Genomic DNA, 15,541 nt, shown 5'->3' with positions numbered 1-15,541 from the left:
GTTTATAAGAGATAAGCATGAATATTAAGAGATTAAACATAAGAAATCATAGCCATATAGTCGTTAATATTTGTTACTTATTAGTGTTTTGTAATAGAATAGATTTATGTATTCTTTATTAATTTCCAATGAGATTTAATAAGATCTAAAAAAGCATCGTCGTCTATAACATGTATTCTGGAGGTTAAAAGTCTCATAGCAGTTTCAAAATTAGCCTTCATAAGTGTATCTATAAATACAGATCAATGGACAAAAAATAAAATTAAGAAAAGACCTTTCATTGCCAATATTAAAGACATAGCTGTTATGTGCAATATCTCTAGTTTATTTTTTTCATTAGTATCATACCATATAAATACGTCCCAAATCCGCAATTGAGTAGAAAAGGATAAAGAGTGATTAAAAAGAGTCAAGTACCATTTTGTAGTAAATGTAGATATATCAATTCCAAGGGAAAACTAAATAATAAAGATTGAAATAAAAGAAAGAATAAAAACTTACCAATTTTTTCCCAACTTTTGTTTTTAAGAGTCTATTTTGCAATTCGTTAAAACATGCAAAAAGATTTTTAAAGCTATTAGAAAAAATAGATAAAATTCCTCTTTCTTCCCATAGTCTGACTGACATAATAAAAGCAGACTCTTCATCATAGTAACATAAAAATGTAGCAGCTAAAGAAGCCATTCCTTGTATATAACCGGTTTCTGGATAAAAAAGAGATAAAGCATGTAAAACTCTAAAAAGAAGTCGTTGTCTTGATCCTTAGTTGATAAAAATAAGATAGAATTAAAGCTAATACATACCCATCTCGATATTGTCTTTGAAAAAAAACATGCCCGTTTATAGTACGAGGAACATCAAGATCAATTTGAAAATCCTGAGCATATGGAAGTTGAAGAAGTTCCTATATTAATTAATTATTCCTTTTTTTTTTTCAAAAATTACATAATATTTCAACTTTAATTCACAATCACTATATTTACTCTTGTTTTTTTTTGCAGAATGTGATAAAAAAGCATACCATGCAGCCGATCTCCAGGAATCTGGTATTCCTTTAAAAACTCTATTAATAAGCTAGAATTATTAACTAAAATCTCAATATCTAATTTTCAATACCTTTTTTGTATTTAAAAATGAATATTCAGTATTCCCATTAGTTCTAAAAATTTCTGCCATATTCCTCCATTTTTCAATTCTATTGATTTCCTTTTTATTAACATCATAACCCTCTTTATACCATATAAGATTATCTTGATTCAATAATTGATCAAAATAAAAACCATGAGGAATTTCAAGAACTATACGTTTCCCTCTTCTAAAAAATACATTCCCAAGTTCTAAAAGACCAAATTGTAACATAGTTCTATTCTTTTCTTTTGGAAGCTTTTGACGTATTGAAAAAAATCCATATCTTTATATGTATTAATACCTCCTCATTATACATATTTTAAATCCCCATCATACCTATCAACATTACTACTATCAATTCCACTTTCTCCGCTTGTAGATTCCTCTAAACATAATTCTTCCTCATCTATCTCATAATATGACTTTATCTGTAACGAAAGCTTAACATCTTCATATGATCTCTTATTCATACATCCTAATAAAGCCTTCTGGTCCTTATCCTCCAATTCATAGTCATTTAAAGATTTATTCTCATATAAAAACCTTGTTTCCTCTATTTTCTTAGAATTGGCTTCTCTCATTAACTCTTCTTATCATAACCTCCTATAGATAAAGAAATACTGCCTACTATTCAACAATTTATATATATATTTTACACTAATCTATAATCTTATAGTCATTTCATACATAAAAATAAAATTAAAATATTATACTTAGAAGCTTTATATATATTTGATACGATTTCAAAACACCTTATAAGATATTTCGTCGAGATGCGACTAACCAGCCTTCGTGGCACAACTGGTCAGCGCGTGAGACTTTTATGTGACACTTCCTCTAAGAAGGAATCTCAAGGTTGCGAGTTCGAGCCTCGCCGAAGGCGGCTCTATTTTTTGAAGAATATAGTGTTAGTCTAGATGTGTCTAGATGTCTGTAGATGTCTGTAGATATTATAAGATTATTTTTTTTTTGAAATGACAAAAAATGAGTTTATTGATTTATAAAAATTTATCTGAAAAATTGTTATATTTTTTTCCAAGTAGTAGAATGAATTTCAATATCATTAGAAAAACACCATTGTTTAATTGTATTGATTGAATTGAATAAAGATGTAGCCATAGATCCATGTAATAGTTGAAATTTAAGAGTTAGAATAGAAAAAAAAAGATAATTTTATGATATGATAAATGTATGATATGATAAATTGATGAATAAGAGTGTATAAATACTTATTGCCCGTGAATATAATTGATATATGAACAATTATAGTGATTAATGAATATAACAAGTTGAGATCAGACCGTAATCTATATGTTACATAATCAATTGAATTAAGTATTGAAGAAAAATCAAAAAAAGTATCCATTTTTTTAAAGAAACGAGACCAGTTTATTGAAAGCATTTAAATGTCTTGAAAAAAGAGTTTTTGAATGGTTAAAAGAGAGTTAATCATCAAATAAAGAATGAATCAAGGAATTGAGTAAATTGAAAAAAAAAAACCTGAATTTACAATTAACATTAGAGCCATTGAATGCAAAAATCAGATATAGATGATAAGAAAATTGAAAGAAAGATTAGATCGAATAAGAATTTTAGAATTTTAAACTATTCTCCAAATTTTAGAAACCTTTTTTATAATCAAACAGTATTTCTTTGAAAAACTAAAGAATCAATATATCCAGATATTTCATCAATTGCTGCTGAAATCTAAAAAAATCGCAAAATCATCTTTATACATGTAAATCATATCTTTTTTAAAAGTATTGAGAGATAATTGTTCAAAATCAATGCTTGTTTTTATTATATCTTATAAGCTTTTTGGTGGTAAAGCTAGATCTCGATTAAATATATTTAATATTATAAAGTTGGTTATTTTTTAAAAAAAAACAAAAAATAACAATACTTTTTAAACAACCATTTGAATAAGAGCTAAATATTTAAGAATTAGTGTGTAAATAATTATTGTCTCTCTCTTTTTTTTTTAGAGTTTAGATCGATTACTTATATACTTGATTCTATATAATAAATAAATTAAAAATAACCCAATAAAAACCTTAAAGACTCATACTTCATAATAATATTTATTAACAATGATATATCTTGAATTTTTTCATATATCATAAACTTGCTAATTCCCCCCTAAAAAGTCTATTAACAAATACAATATTTTCTTGTACATCATTATTATTCTCTGTTGATCCATCATTTTTAACAGCGATTATAAATATTATATTATTTTTCTCAAAGATTTTTTCCTTTTATCTTGATGATTTTTCAAATGTATTTTTACTCAATAGATTAAAAGATTCCTTCATATTCAAAGAATAAATAAAACAATATAACAACTCATATACGTCCTTTTTCTTGTATAATTCAAACTGTTTATCTATATTTTTGTATCCAATTAAAAAGTTTCTACAGCTTAAATATTATATCCTTAGAAATATAGAAATATATAACTTTATGATGTCAAATAAACACAGATATCAAAAGATCTTGCTCTATTCATTCAAGAATAAGCTCTATATAAACAAATTATACATAAAATATCAAATGTCCTGTTAAGACGTCTCATTCAAAATATATAAATAAACATAAATATAAAGCCAATTCCAGTCTATTAAGTTTAAATAATATACAAAATTCAGTAGGACTAATTAATATAGGGCTATTAAAGGGTTTATATATAAGATAAGGATTTATCAGAGATAAAAGCGTAGGAGGTTGGGAGGAGATCGAGGCCGACTACAATAATAAGTATATAAATAAAAAGTGTATTTTTTGAGTAGAATTAATGAGAAAACAGGGAAAATAATAGTATTTTTGATATTTTTCAGGTGTATTTGTGTGGGAGCAGTTTTTTCCGGGGAAAAAACAGCCAATTTTCCGAGGAAAACAGAAAGAATATATGTATATTATGTCTAAAGTGTAAAAGTAGCATTTGAGAAAGAAAAATATAAAAAACAGACGAATGATATAAAGTAGAGATCGTAGAGAAGATCGTAGGATTTTGATGGATTTAAAACGGAGTCTAAATGAGTACTTTTGAGCGTTTTTTTTTTGAGATGTTTTATGAGGCAGTAGGGAGGTGCCATTGTCGAAAAAACAGAGAGGTTCATCTAGTATATCGGGTCAGGAACGATATGGACAGATGGTTTTTCCTCAGCCGGTTTCTAAGGGGAATTCGAATGTGTATAGTGGAGCGAAAGGACCTGGTATGATTAGCTATATAATATATTATTTAAATGTAACAAGAGTTTAAATTATAGTTAATACGGTAGCAAATGTTGGGAAAATAGGGTAATTTATGTATAATGTTGATAAGTGTATATAAAAAGATAATTAGGGACGACCGACAAGATACTGAGCAGCTCCAAGATGCATTAATATCAGCAGGTGTTGATATTAAGGTAAAAAAAAGATTTATTGTAGGTATTTTTTGGATAATTTATGTATTTAGGAGGAAGAACACAATATGAGCCGGTCTTACGATTATGTGTTTGGATCAAATGTAATTCCTCTTGAAGAAGATCGAACAAAAATGACGGATTTTTTGAACCCAGTTCCATTGAATGATCTTATTTATAGGATTGGTATATTGTCATTTTTGCTAAAGTATTGTTTAAAAAGAAATAGCGATTTCAAACTCTCTTAAAACTATAGATCCGGATATAGGACCTCTTCTTGCACTTTCATTGCGCGATAGAATGGCAAGTCTCTTATCAGAGATGATAGTTTTATCTAGACATCGCACTGCATCACTTCCTGTTAATAGAAAAATAATTGACAATGTTGGAAAAATTCTAGAGGATATAAATATTAAAGAAAAAGATAAAGAAGAAAAGCGAAGGGCTCAAATATTATCAAGAAAGATGGAAGAGGAAAGTAAAATGGATAAACAAACCTTATTATCTGGAAATCCGGAAGATATGGACAAAAAAAGGAAAAAGAAAGAGATGCTAATGAATTCGTCTTCAAAAAATCTTTCAGAAGATGCACAGAAACGAAATATTGATACAACAGCAGCAATAATGATGGGTTCAGGTCCTAATGGACCAGGTGGTAAAAAATATTCATGGATGACATCGACATTGCCATTATCTCCAGGATATGTTACAAAAACACCACGAACCACAAGCAATCATTCGCAAGCAAGCACAGAAACCGCTATCATACAGACTGTTGAAGAGATAGGACTTATTACAATAAGAGATGCACTTAATGTTTTAGAAATGGACAGAGAAGGCGCAGGAGAAATCTTTGGAAGAGGCGCACGTGCCTTATCTAGAGGATATATACGCTTAAAAGACTAACATATGGCAAATATCAGCAGTTAGATCCAACTTATATAAAAAATTAGATAATACTATTATACAAAGTTCACTCAATAGAAATGACATCAAATAAAGCCATTATAAACTAAATCACATCTCAAATATAAATGATAGCCATTTCATTTAAACAATTAGAGTATTACATGGATTTTTTTTTCTTTCTGTTTTCCTTATCAATGTCTGCTAGTGCCTTGGCTGCATTAATCATTTGAACAATATTAATAATCTGTTTTCCAAGGCAAATAGGAAAACTTATAATGCCAATCAATACAGGATATGAAAGTGGAATATTAAAGACATAACCTAGAAGTATTTAATCATAAATGATATTTTTAATAGAACCCTAATATAATACCAAGTCGTGGAGGAGATTTTGGAGGAAAAGAAAGAAGATACAACGCTACAAAGAAAAGCTCATTCGCAGCACAAAAAACAAAAAGAATAACCTATATATATATAATTAAAGTACTAATTATTAATATTAAAAATTACATTATTTTGATAATATTGTCGAAGAATCCAACTCTGATCATCAGGAATCTTTTTATGAGAAGAACTTCCTTGAGATAATGTTGAAAATACATGCATGTAATGACTTGCCAAATCGATAGAAATAAGAAACTGAAAGGTAAACGTATATGCTGGGTACGCAGAAGATAAAAAACATAACAAACAGGATGTAGCACACCTACAATATTAATTCATTTTTCCTCTGCCCTAAAATTTTACCGATCCGTAACCATATCCAAAATGGCTCCAAATCTTGTTGCTAATATAACATATAATTAATCCCTACCTCTCATAAAAAAAATAATTAAATACATACATTGTCCTAGCCATCTGGCTGCCATCCCATCAAACGCATCAAGCAAACATGATAAAATATAAAGCCATGTACAATATCTATTAATTTATTATTTTAACTTTTTAATTATCCCAATAATTCTATTTACTTAGGATGATATGGCATAAATTTTAAAGACGCCGCTGCTAATAGAATACGGAAATATCCTAATTATACCTTAATTTCATTCATTTAAACATTTATTCTTCTTTTTATACCTATTAAATTCGGAACAAAAAGAAAAATATTATCTTCAAATCCATAAAACTTAAAAACATCATGTCTTTCTGCATCCTTTCTATTCATAGAATGAAAACATCAATCTGTGCCTTTATAAAGGCATTTGAAAAAAACAAGACTATATATATATATAAGATCTACCTTTTTATAATTAGTTATACTCGGCAAAAAAAATAAAAACACAACCTAACCCTCAGGTTTTGAAAAGTTTGTTCTTAGAAAAAACAATAGATTTATCCTTTTCTTTCTAAAAAAAATGGTTTAAAATGTTATCTTTTTTTTACTTTGACTTATATAAAAGTATAAAAAAAGATACTGACCGAGCCAGATGGGACTCGAACCCACAACCTTTGGTGATTTTTTCCATTCTAACCGAAAACCAATGCGCTAACCATTGCGCCACCAGCCCAGATATACGCTTAGTATTATGTTAAAGAAAGTTATTAAACCCATATATAAAATATATATGTATAAACATATATAATATTATAAATATAATTAAGAGTGCCTAATGAAACCAATGATTTGCATAAGAATGAATTAATTTATTCAAGTTGAGAAAGACGATATAATAAAGAACGTGCATCAGTGAGATTGAATGTATCCGAATTATCATTTGAATGTATAGGAAGTTGTGTTAAAATAGACTTTTCAATGTATAAAATACGTTCAGATAAAGATAAAGGCTTTTTATCATATGTTAAAGCCAATGTTTGTAAAGAATTTAATAAAGATTGTAAAGCCAAAGTTTGATTAACAAGGAATTCAACGGTTTCTGGCAATGGTTTAACTAAAAAAATTAAAAATGTAAATAATTAAAAATAAATACAAAAAACCTTCATGTTCTTTTGAAATATCTGATAAAAATGAAAGTTGTTTTGTAAAATTGCGAAGTTGTTGAAGTATTGATTGATTCAATAAATCTTCATTTTTAAAATTATGTAATACTTTATGTGCCTAAAACATTCATTTTTTAATATAAAAATTAACAAACATACTGTAGTAATTTTATCTTTTAAAACTGAAATTTCTGACTTGATTTTTTCAAAATCTTGTTCAGACTTAGAAAAATCAACATCCTATAAAAATTAATAGAAAATATATAATAAACTCTATTTGCCATTTGATGTCTTAGCTTTATCCATCCTCTTATACTCTCTGGAACCATAAAAATATTGCGTAAAGCATAAAGTTCAAATGCATCAAAATTTCTATCTATTGCATTCTCTAAAAATGTTTCAACTTGCTGAACTCCTTCACTAATCTCTTTCTCTGATATCATAGATGATGGTAGATGCTTCATATACTGTTCTATAGCCCCAACTGCCTTATATAATAAGGTATTAATGGTATTAATAACATCATCAATTAAAGATAAAGGCGGATATGTAAGATGTTCTGTCATAAGCTCATTATTCCATTCAAAGAGGGTTTCCATAGATAATAAGATAGATATTTAGTATTAAGAAGTTGTTTTTTTTCTTAAATTTACGTTGTTTTTTTAAGTCGAATATCTGTATATAAATAAAGATTTAATATAGTTTGTAAAAAAAATAAAAGAGAAACCTATTTGCCTTAAAACTAGTTTATTTAATATGATTAAATAAGAGCCCATTAATTAATATCATCAGAATATAAAACTTTAAGAGCATTTGAATAATAAGGTAATTTCCAAAGATCAGAAAATTGTATTTGCATACCATCAAAAGCGATTCCTAAAGTATTTTGAGTATTATTATCATTGATTATGAAATTTGGAATTTTTGGATATCTTTGACTAAAATGAGTTAAAAGAGTGAAATTAGCATTCATTTTTTTCCCTATATGAATGGCTTCGCTAGTAGTACTATGTTTTTTTTTAATTGCATCATCAAGTTTATCATCATCAAGAGTAGCTTCATGTATTAGAAGAGTTGAATTCATTCCAAGTTTGACGAAATTTTCATTAGGTCTAGTATCACCAGAATAAGCAAGTTTCCAACCATCTAGATGTGTAATTTGCATACAAAAAGACCATGAGCAATGTATTGCATTAACAGTAGAAAATGAAAAAAGAGATAAATCTTTTAATAAATTATTTAAACTGAAAATATAAGTTTTATGAGTAAAAAAAAGGAAATGAATACTTTAAAGAATTTGTATGTGAATTTGAATGAGATTTTTTTAATGAAAAATCTTCACATACATCACCATTTGATATTGCTCTTATACGATCCCATCCAAAATCCTCTATATTAGAATATTCTTGAAGAAAGCAAAAATATTTCCAAGGAGCAGATATATAAATTACATTATCATTTCCATGATTTGCCTTATTCCACTGTTTCAATACCCGAATAGTACCTAAATGATGATCTGCATGAAGATGACTTATATATATCCATTTTAAATCTTTTAAAAAAGAATCCAAGTCTGATCCAAATTGTCTAGATAATTGCCCTAAAGTACCTTCACCAGCATCCAAAATTACTGAACCATGACCAGGAATTCTAAGAACAGTTGAAGAAACTAATGATTTATCAATTAAAACCATAATTTTAAAATATCTACCATTTCTATAATGTGATGGAAGAGCAGAACCCGTTCCAAGAGTAATAATTTTAACATTTGACCCAGGAATATTCGATTTAATGCCAAACTTTTCTTGATCACGAAGAATATTCTCATTTGCTTCTTTTGCAAGAGATAAAAAAACATCTAATCCTTTAAAATTTTCAGGAGATTCCAAATTAACAGGTAAAAGCACTTCGTCTTCTACAAATAACGAATTGGATCCCAAAATAAATTTTTGCAGAGGTTTTATATCAGTTACAAGTAAATCCTTTATATTTATTCCTTTATTTTTTGATTGAAAAGTCATACATTGTGGTAAAGGAAAATGATTATCAGATAATTTATTTAATTTCAATTGCTGTAAAGCCACTTTATGATGAGTTATTGAATCAGGACACAAAGATGGACATGAAATAATATGTTGAACATTTTCACTAAACTGATGCATCCAATTAATATATTCAGAGTCATTTAAGACATCTTCATTAACCATATGAATCATGAATTGAACTCTCTTCGTTCCTGTTTTATAGTAATCATTCCATATATCTTTTTTAATTAATGAATCAATATAATTTTTATCTGGACAATCCACTATAATAAATATAAAACCGGGACGAGATTCACCTAGGACTTGGTATGGATGAACAACATTTCCATTATCAAGAGTGATGCTTTCCCCTTTAGAAAGTATTCCAAATTGAGGCCCAGGTGGGACACCTAAAGTTTTAGCAGCAATAGGATTAAATTTACCAAGCTGTGTATGTCCTTCACATATATAAGTTACCGACATAGGAAAAGGAACAGCTCGAAGCATATTCTTCATATTTTTTCCAACATTTATCATCTTAAAATGATCTTTTTGAAAGCTTTTAGATTTAATATTATCAGAATTAGATAACAAAATCTTTTCAATATCCTTAAAACATGAAATCTTTACTTCTCCATCATTAGAATAAAACACCATTTCTTGTATAGACTCTAAATTATCATTAATATCTTTTATATACCCCTCATAAGATCTCTTTTTATCACAAAATCCAATTTCCTCTGATCTATTAATTAATTCATAGTTACGTGGTACAGAAATAACAGGAGTAATCGTAACATTCTCATCAACAAATACATCTTTCTCTGACTTGAATTCATTTATTTTAATCTTAATATTGGGCCTTTAAAGTTTTCAGTTTCAATAATGATAATAATAATAAACTTGGCAAACCTATAAATAAAATGCCTTAAAGTTAACATTAAATACATAGTATTTCGAGGACCATGAATTGTAATATCACTTACAAAATGATTCTGATCTGCCATTGTCAAAAAGAGTCCTAAATCAAATTAATCATCCAAAATATAATTTACATCAAGATATTCTAATTCTTAGAAATAATAAAATATACCTGGAAATCCACCAAACCCTTCCCAAACTCCTCTAGAACCAAATGTTAAAAATACATCTCGAATCTTCTTAGTCTTAATTTTCCTCCCTATACATGTCCTTTGTATGGCTTCTCCTGCTCCAAACAAATATCTTTTTCTATCACAATGCATAAGAATAGACGGTTGAGAACTAGTATCCGCACTAGGAATCTGAACAATCTGAACAAATGATTTCATATGTAGCTTTGTTGTATAACAAAAGCCTCGAATGCCTGAATATACCCTTAACACCGCCGTCTTTTCAAATTATCTCTCTCCTTCCTAATCCCCTTCTATATTGGAACTAGGAAAAGACAATTGACTTGTATAAATAACTATTTTTTCAATATCACTTCAATATACACCTTATATATAACCACAATTAGATGATCTATAAGGCTTATTTAGACAGAATTTAATGTCTATCTGAATTTCTGTCAATAAAATAAATAGATACCCCATATAGTATAGTTTGCCTGTATAATTCAATGAATCTTAACAACTCTATATAATCATCCACTATATTTAATAAGGTTTATTCCCAATTTTTGGCCTTTTTAACCCAAAAAAAAAAGTAAAAATATCAAAAAATACAGATTTATTTAGATTTTTTACTAAAATATCCCGTTTTCCTGCTTCTTTAATCACTTTCTAATTTCTAACAATTTTATATATATTTTAGAGGTTAATTTATCGATCTACCGTATAAACCGTCCTCCAATCAAAATAATAAATTACTTAAAAAATGGTTAAAGCACCTGCTCCAGCGCATAATAAAACAGGTAAATCAATTGAAAAACATATTTATAATATAAATCCCTTTTTTTCCGGGAAAAAAACGCTTATTTTAAAGGATAATAACTAATTTTTTGTTTTTAGGAAAAGCTAAGAAAAAATGGTCCAAAGGAAAAGTAAAAGAGAAATCAAATAACACCGTTATACTTGATAAACAAACATGCGATAAGATTTATAAAGATGTTTTATCATATCGCTTTATTTCAATATCTGTATTCGTTGATCGTTTTAAAATAAATGGATCACTTGCTCGAAAAGCTTTAAAGACTCTTTTCGATGAAGGAATCATTAAAAAAGTCGGTCTTCATCATGCACAAACTATATATAGTATGTTTCATATTTTATTTAATTTTTTATTTATTTTTTAGCACGGGCTACACCTGAGTAATTCTAAAAACTCGGATATATCGCCAATATCTATGGCATTCCTTTTATTTATTACTCTTGATTTTAACATTCATATAGCCTTTATATAATTCTTCTTTTATCTAATAATCATTTTTCTTAAAAAGAAAAATATACTTAATCTATTAAATATATTTTTCATACATAATATTTCTATCATAATTACTTGTTATATTCTCATTTTAACTCGATTCTCTCCAAATTATCTCTTATTCTTATTTATACCTAACGGCACCCGATACCAAAGGCACCGCACAAAATACGGTAAAATCTTTAAAATTAGATCTCTACATAAGTATTATCTTAGAAACTATATAAAGACGTTAAAAGAGAAGATATATTGTAGAATATAAGATATTTTTTGTATAATGAAAAAAATGTATATTTCAAAGCCTCCAAAGCCAATTGACCGACAGAAAACAACACCTTTTTTACTTAGAATTTTCTGTAAAAATGGAGGATTTCACTCGTAAAATAATCCATTATATTTATTATTTATCATACTTATTGATTTGCTTTTCAGGATCGAAGAATTTCAGCCAAAAAGCCAGCCAGTTGGAGATGAAGTTCAAATATATACATGGTTTAACATATTTTTTATTAGATTATGATAGATCCAGTATTAATATTATATTAAGGAGAGATGCAAGTCTTTATGAACTTGCACAGCTTATTTCTAAGGCAATTCCTAATAATAATAGCACACGACTTTCATTTCGTCTTATATATAATGATAATTATAAGGAAAAGTATTTAACAAAAGATATCGGTAGTGTTCTACTTTATTCCAGAGGATTAGAAGCAAATAGAACACTTGACGACGTTAGATTTTCTATAGGAGACTGGATTGATGTAGCAATCAATAATGATGAAGGACCCAAAGCTCGAACACTAAGTAGAGGTTTTGAAAGAAGAAGAACAAATACTTTAATGAAAAGAAGGAGTCATCCTTATCCTGATCTTCCACTAGGAAGAGATTGGAGAAAAAGAGATGCTGAAGGAAATCATGGACGGGAACGGTTAGATTCTTATAAAGCAAGATGGTAAATCTTTAATTATTGTAATATATAATCAAGCATTCTCATTCAACTCTATATAAACACTCAAATATGGTCCTCCGTCAACTTGTCCTTTATTCCCTTGCCTCTAAAGTTCCATTTACCCTCATTAAACATTACTTTTTTACTTTTTTCTTTTCATCACTATTATACCTCTGTCATTAAGGCAATATATCCAATACACCCTGGAACAAAAATTCCAAGAACCAGAGATACTAATACAGTCCTTGGCGTCCATTTAAAGTACTTATGCTGAGAAGCTCTCATTTCTAAGGATTTGATAAGAACTTAGTCATTTCTTTAAGTTTTTATACCAGCAAACTTCTCAATTGCAGGATCTTTCTTAAACACTTAATAGATATTAGAAATTCCTTAAAGAAAACACTTGTTTTCCTATAAACTTACTGAGTAATCTGTAAAAAGAGTCTGTTTTTTCTAGTATTGTGTAAAAACGAGTAAGAAGATAAGGCAAAAGGCCTATATTTGAATAAAAAAAGGCAAAAACAAAGAAATGAACCTCTTAACAGCAGAAATATCAAGGAAACGAGAGGAGATGAGGAGTGTGAGGGGTCAAAATGAACAAAAATATGTTAAACAGAGAGATCTTGAAGAAAAAAGAGAAAAAGCTTATTATGAGGAGAAAGAAAGGATAGATAATGAAAAAGAAGTAATAAAAAGAAGGGATATATGAAGGGGAATAGCTTATGAATAGGAACAACGAAAAAAAAAGCGAGAATTAGTGATTCAGGAGGAAGAAAAGAGGGTATTATTTAAAAAAAGATATGAAGAATCAAGATTAGAAAAAAAAGTAATAAACAAGAAGTATTTTTAAAGCAGAAAGGTTAAATAAGGGGATAGAATGAAGGAAAGATGAAGGGATTAACAGAAGAAGAGGTTATTAAAAAGTTTAGAGAGAAAAAGCAACCTATATGTTTATTTGGAGAGACATTTGAAGAGAAAAAAGAGAGATTAATACATTTAGAATATATAGAAGAGCAAAAAAGAGTAGTTAAAAACAATATTATAAGGGTTTTTTACATTTTTTTAGAAACAAGAAGAAATGATAGGAAAAGTGGAATTAGAAGGAAAGGGAGTGGAATTAAAGGAAGAAATAGAGATACTTAGAAAGGAAGCAGAGAAAGATGAGAGTGTATTGAATATTAACTTGAATGAATTGAAAAATAATCCAGAAAATTTGTATAAAAAAATATTAGTTTATTTTGAGGTATTTTGATAGTAAAAACTATTAAAAAGCATTAATTATACAAAGATATTGATTGATTTGTGGAGAAAAACATTAGATGAACGTCCAGGTATGTATATATAGATATAACATATATACATATATATATATATATTCTTTAGATGAAATCAAGGAATCTAAACAAGGGAAATCAGTATCAGCAAATCAGCAACAATCACAAAAGGATCTTCAAGTGTTTTTTAATTTATTAAAAAAGAAATCTATGAAAAGTGATATATTGGAGGGGGTTTCAAAGATTACATATCATTGTCAAAGACGTGAATATATTAAGGCAAATGATGCATATCTTCAGCTTAGTATAGGTAATGCGGCATGGCCAATTGGTGTAACAATGGTAGGAATTCATGAACGAAGTGCACGTGAAAAGCTTCATACAGGACAAACAGGTATGGTATTTTTTTTAATAATATATAAATATAAAATATTATTATAGGTCATGTTTTAAATGATGAAGCTACTAGAAAATGGTTACAAGCGATTAAAAGACTTCTTACATTTATACAGTCAGTGAAACCACCTGATGATCGAAATCAACTTATGGGTTAAAATAAGAATATTTCAAGCCTATAGTAAATAATATAACAAATAATTGATGATCCAGTGTGTATAAACTGGACATGAATTAAAATTATAATGGTAATGAATCCATAAAAATAATTGATAGCTTAATTAAAATTAAAAAAAACATTAGAAATTAATGTTTCTTCTTTTTCTCCTTCTTCTGCTTTGACCGATCAACATTAGACCTTTGTTCTTTGGCCATTTCTTTAGAAAAATTCTCTAAACATTCATCACTAATTAATGCCGGTGAATTTAATGGTAATATATCTCCCATTAAGATCCCTTTAGGAATATCTGGAGGAGAAGGTGGCTTATTAAATCCAGGAACAGGTACTTTCATAGGAGACATGATTGTCGTTAAATTAGCCTGAAGATAACTTGATAATGCCAAGTATAATGCCTTTTCTACCTTGAATAAGAATGACCTTTGAGATAAATAAAAATATACTTGTCTTTAATGATACATGAGAAAATATACCATTTTCTTTAAATAAAATACGTATACGACCAGGATTAGCCCAATCTTTAGGATGTGTTTTATCAGGCTGTATTGGATCCATTAAGAAATTTATATGAAAATACAAGAATAATAAATAACCTCAAAAATACATGAAAAACCAAGAACTCTTGCACCATTTGCCATTGTATTTGCCAATGGATTTTCAACTGCTTTACTAATAGGAACTTTTCGTCCCGCTTTAATAGATCGTCTTGAATCAAAATATAAAGGATATATAATACTCCATTTACGAAATTCCTTTGTATTTTCAATATAAATAATCTTAGATCTATCTGTATCTTCATAAAAAGTTTTACTAGAAGATACATCTTGAATTAAATTTTGTGATTTTACAGAAGAAATTGGATTTTCTTGAAAAGCATCTTCAATATTTGATCCCATTTAATATTTTTTCAAATAAAACCTTATATAATTCTA

The 15,541-nt window shown here is 27.9% G+C and overlaps 10 protein-coding genes and 2 non-coding genes across 12 annotated transcripts; 5 read left to right on the top strand and 7 right to left on the bottom strand.

The window, feature by feature from the left end:
* Nucleotides 1-104: 104 nt before the first annotated feature.
* Nucleotides 105-1,709, bottom strand: T552_01573 (hypothetical protein; the record flags this gene model as incomplete). The annotated part of the gene is made up of 7 exons (XM_018370152.1): nt 105-229; nt 275-458; nt 502-754; nt 804-904; nt 946-1,074; nt 1,117-1,411; nt 1,465-1,709. 7 exons carry the CDS (start codon nt 1,707-1,709, stop codon nt 105-107), a joined length of 1,332 nt encoding a protein of 443 aa, XP_018226310.1.
* Nucleotides 1,710-1,914: 205 nt separating this feature from the next.
* On the top strand, nt 1,915-2,011 carry T552_05019. Its single transcript has one exon. It is a non-coding gene; the product is annotated as a tRNA-Lys (tRNA).
* A 2,092-nt stretch (nt 2,012-4,103) lies between these two features.
* T552_01571 (hypothetical protein) lies at nt 4,104-5,487 on the top strand. The gene is made up of 6 exons (XM_018370151.1): nt 4,104-4,167; nt 4,210-4,343; nt 4,398-4,428; nt 4,475-4,538; nt 4,589-4,721; nt 4,765-5,487. Exons 1-6 carry the CDS (start codon nt 4,142-4,144, stop codon nt 5,439-5,441), a joined length of 1,065 nt encoding a protein of 354 aa, XP_018226309.1. The 5' UTR covers nt 4,104-4,141; the 3' UTR covers nt 5,442-5,487.
* A 70-nt stretch (nt 5,488-5,557) lies between these two features.
* On the bottom strand, nt 5,558-6,658 carry T552_01570 (hypothetical protein). The gene is made up of 7 exons (XM_018370150.1): nt 6,525-6,658; nt 6,416-6,473; nt 6,289-6,365; nt 6,192-6,231; nt 5,955-6,150; nt 5,818-5,908; nt 5,558-5,765 (listed from the first exon to the last, which is right to left on the bottom strand). The coding sequence occupies exons 1-7, from the start codon at nt 6,610-6,612 to the stop codon at nt 5,602-5,604; spliced, it is 714 nt and encodes a 237-aa protein (XP_018226308.1). The 5' UTR covers nt 6,613-6,658; the 3' UTR covers nt 5,558-5,601.
* A 208-nt stretch (nt 6,659-6,866) lies between these two features.
* Nucleotides 6,867-6,955, bottom strand: T552_05018. The gene has a single exon. It is a non-coding gene; the product is annotated as a tRNA-Arg (tRNA).
* Nucleotides 6,956-7,045: 90 nt separating this feature from the next.
* T552_01568 (hypothetical protein) lies at nt 7,046-8,030 on the bottom strand. Its single transcript, XM_018370149.1, has 4 exons — nt 7,667-8,030; nt 7,545-7,625; nt 7,383-7,503; nt 7,046-7,336 (listed from the first exon to the last, which is right to left on the bottom strand). The coding sequence occupies exons 1-4, from the start codon at nt 7,982-7,984 to the stop codon at nt 7,092-7,094; spliced, it is 765 nt and encodes a 254-aa protein (XP_018226307.1). The 5' UTR covers nt 7,985-8,030; the 3' UTR covers nt 7,046-7,091.
* Nucleotides 8,031-8,114: 84 nt separating this feature from the next.
* T552_01567 (hypothetical protein) lies at nt 8,115-10,765 on the bottom strand. The gene is made up of 5 exons (XM_018370148.1): nt 10,503-10,765; nt 10,322-10,430; nt 9,097-10,271; nt 8,673-9,054; nt 8,115-8,629 (listed from the first exon to the last, which is right to left on the bottom strand). Exons 1-5 carry the CDS (start codon nt 10,717-10,719, stop codon nt 8,161-8,163), a joined length of 2,352 nt encoding a protein of 783 aa, XP_018226306.1. The 5' UTR covers nt 10,720-10,765; the 3' UTR covers nt 8,115-8,160.
* A 459-nt stretch (nt 10,766-11,224) lies between these two features.
* On the top strand, nt 11,225-11,743 carry T552_01566 (hypothetical protein). The gene is made up of 3 exons (XM_018370147.1): nt 11,225-11,303; nt 11,401-11,643; nt 11,685-11,743. The coding sequence occupies exons 1-3, from the start codon at nt 11,267-11,269 to the stop codon at nt 11,702-11,704; spliced, it is 300 nt and encodes a 99-aa protein (XP_018226305.1). The 5' UTR covers nt 11,225-11,266; the 3' UTR covers nt 11,705-11,743.
* Nucleotides 11,744-12,098: 355 nt separating this feature from the next.
* On the top strand, nt 12,099-12,768 carry T552_01565 (hypothetical protein; the record flags this gene model as incomplete). Its single annotated transcript, XM_018370146.1, has 3 exons — nt 12,099-12,190; nt 12,245-12,304; nt 12,360-12,768. The coding sequence occupies 3 exons, from the start codon at nt 12,099-12,101 to the stop codon at nt 12,766-12,768; spliced, it is 561 nt and encodes a 186-aa protein (XP_018226304.1).
* Nucleotides 12,769-12,792: 24 nt separating this feature from the next.
* Nucleotides 12,793-13,046, bottom strand: T552_01564 (hypothetical protein; the record flags this gene model as incomplete). The annotated part of the gene is made up of 2 exons (XM_018370145.1): nt 12,793-12,867; nt 12,933-13,046. 2 exons carry the CDS (start codon nt 13,044-13,046, stop codon nt 12,793-12,795), a joined length of 189 nt encoding a protein of 62 aa, XP_018226303.1.
* Nucleotides 13,047-13,244: 198 nt separating this feature from the next.
* On the top strand, nt 13,245-14,635 carry T552_01563 (hypothetical protein). Its single transcript, XM_018370144.1, has 7 exons — nt 13,245-13,446; nt 13,492-13,587; nt 13,638-13,784; nt 13,828-14,004; nt 14,050-14,092; nt 14,145-14,429; nt 14,477-14,635. The coding sequence occupies exons 1-7, from the start codon at nt 13,291-13,293 to the stop codon at nt 14,587-14,589; spliced, it is 1,017 nt and encodes a 338-aa protein (XP_018226302.1). The 5' UTR covers nt 13,245-13,290; the 3' UTR covers nt 14,590-14,635.
* A 102-nt stretch (nt 14,636-14,737) lies between these two features.
* On the bottom strand, nt 14,738-15,505 carry T552_01562 (hypothetical protein; the record flags this gene model as incomplete). The annotated part of the gene is made up of 3 exons (XM_018370143.1): nt 14,738-15,009; nt 15,053-15,149; nt 15,203-15,505. The coding sequence occupies 3 exons, from the start codon at nt 15,503-15,505 to the stop codon at nt 14,738-14,740; spliced, it is 672 nt and encodes a 223-aa protein (XP_018226301.1).
* Nucleotides 15,506-15,541: the final 36 nt, after the last annotated feature.

This window comes from Pneumocystis carinii (genome assembly GCF_001477545.1).
Source record: "Pneumocystis carinii B80 chromosome Unknown supercont1.6, whole genome shotgun sequence".
NCBI lineage: Eukaryota > Fungi > Ascomycota > Pneumocystomycetes > Pneumocystales > Pneumocystaceae > Pneumocystis > Pneumocystis carinii.
The sequence above is the reverse complement of the archived record's forward strand: the minus strand, read 5'-3'. Positions and strand labels throughout refer to the sequence as shown.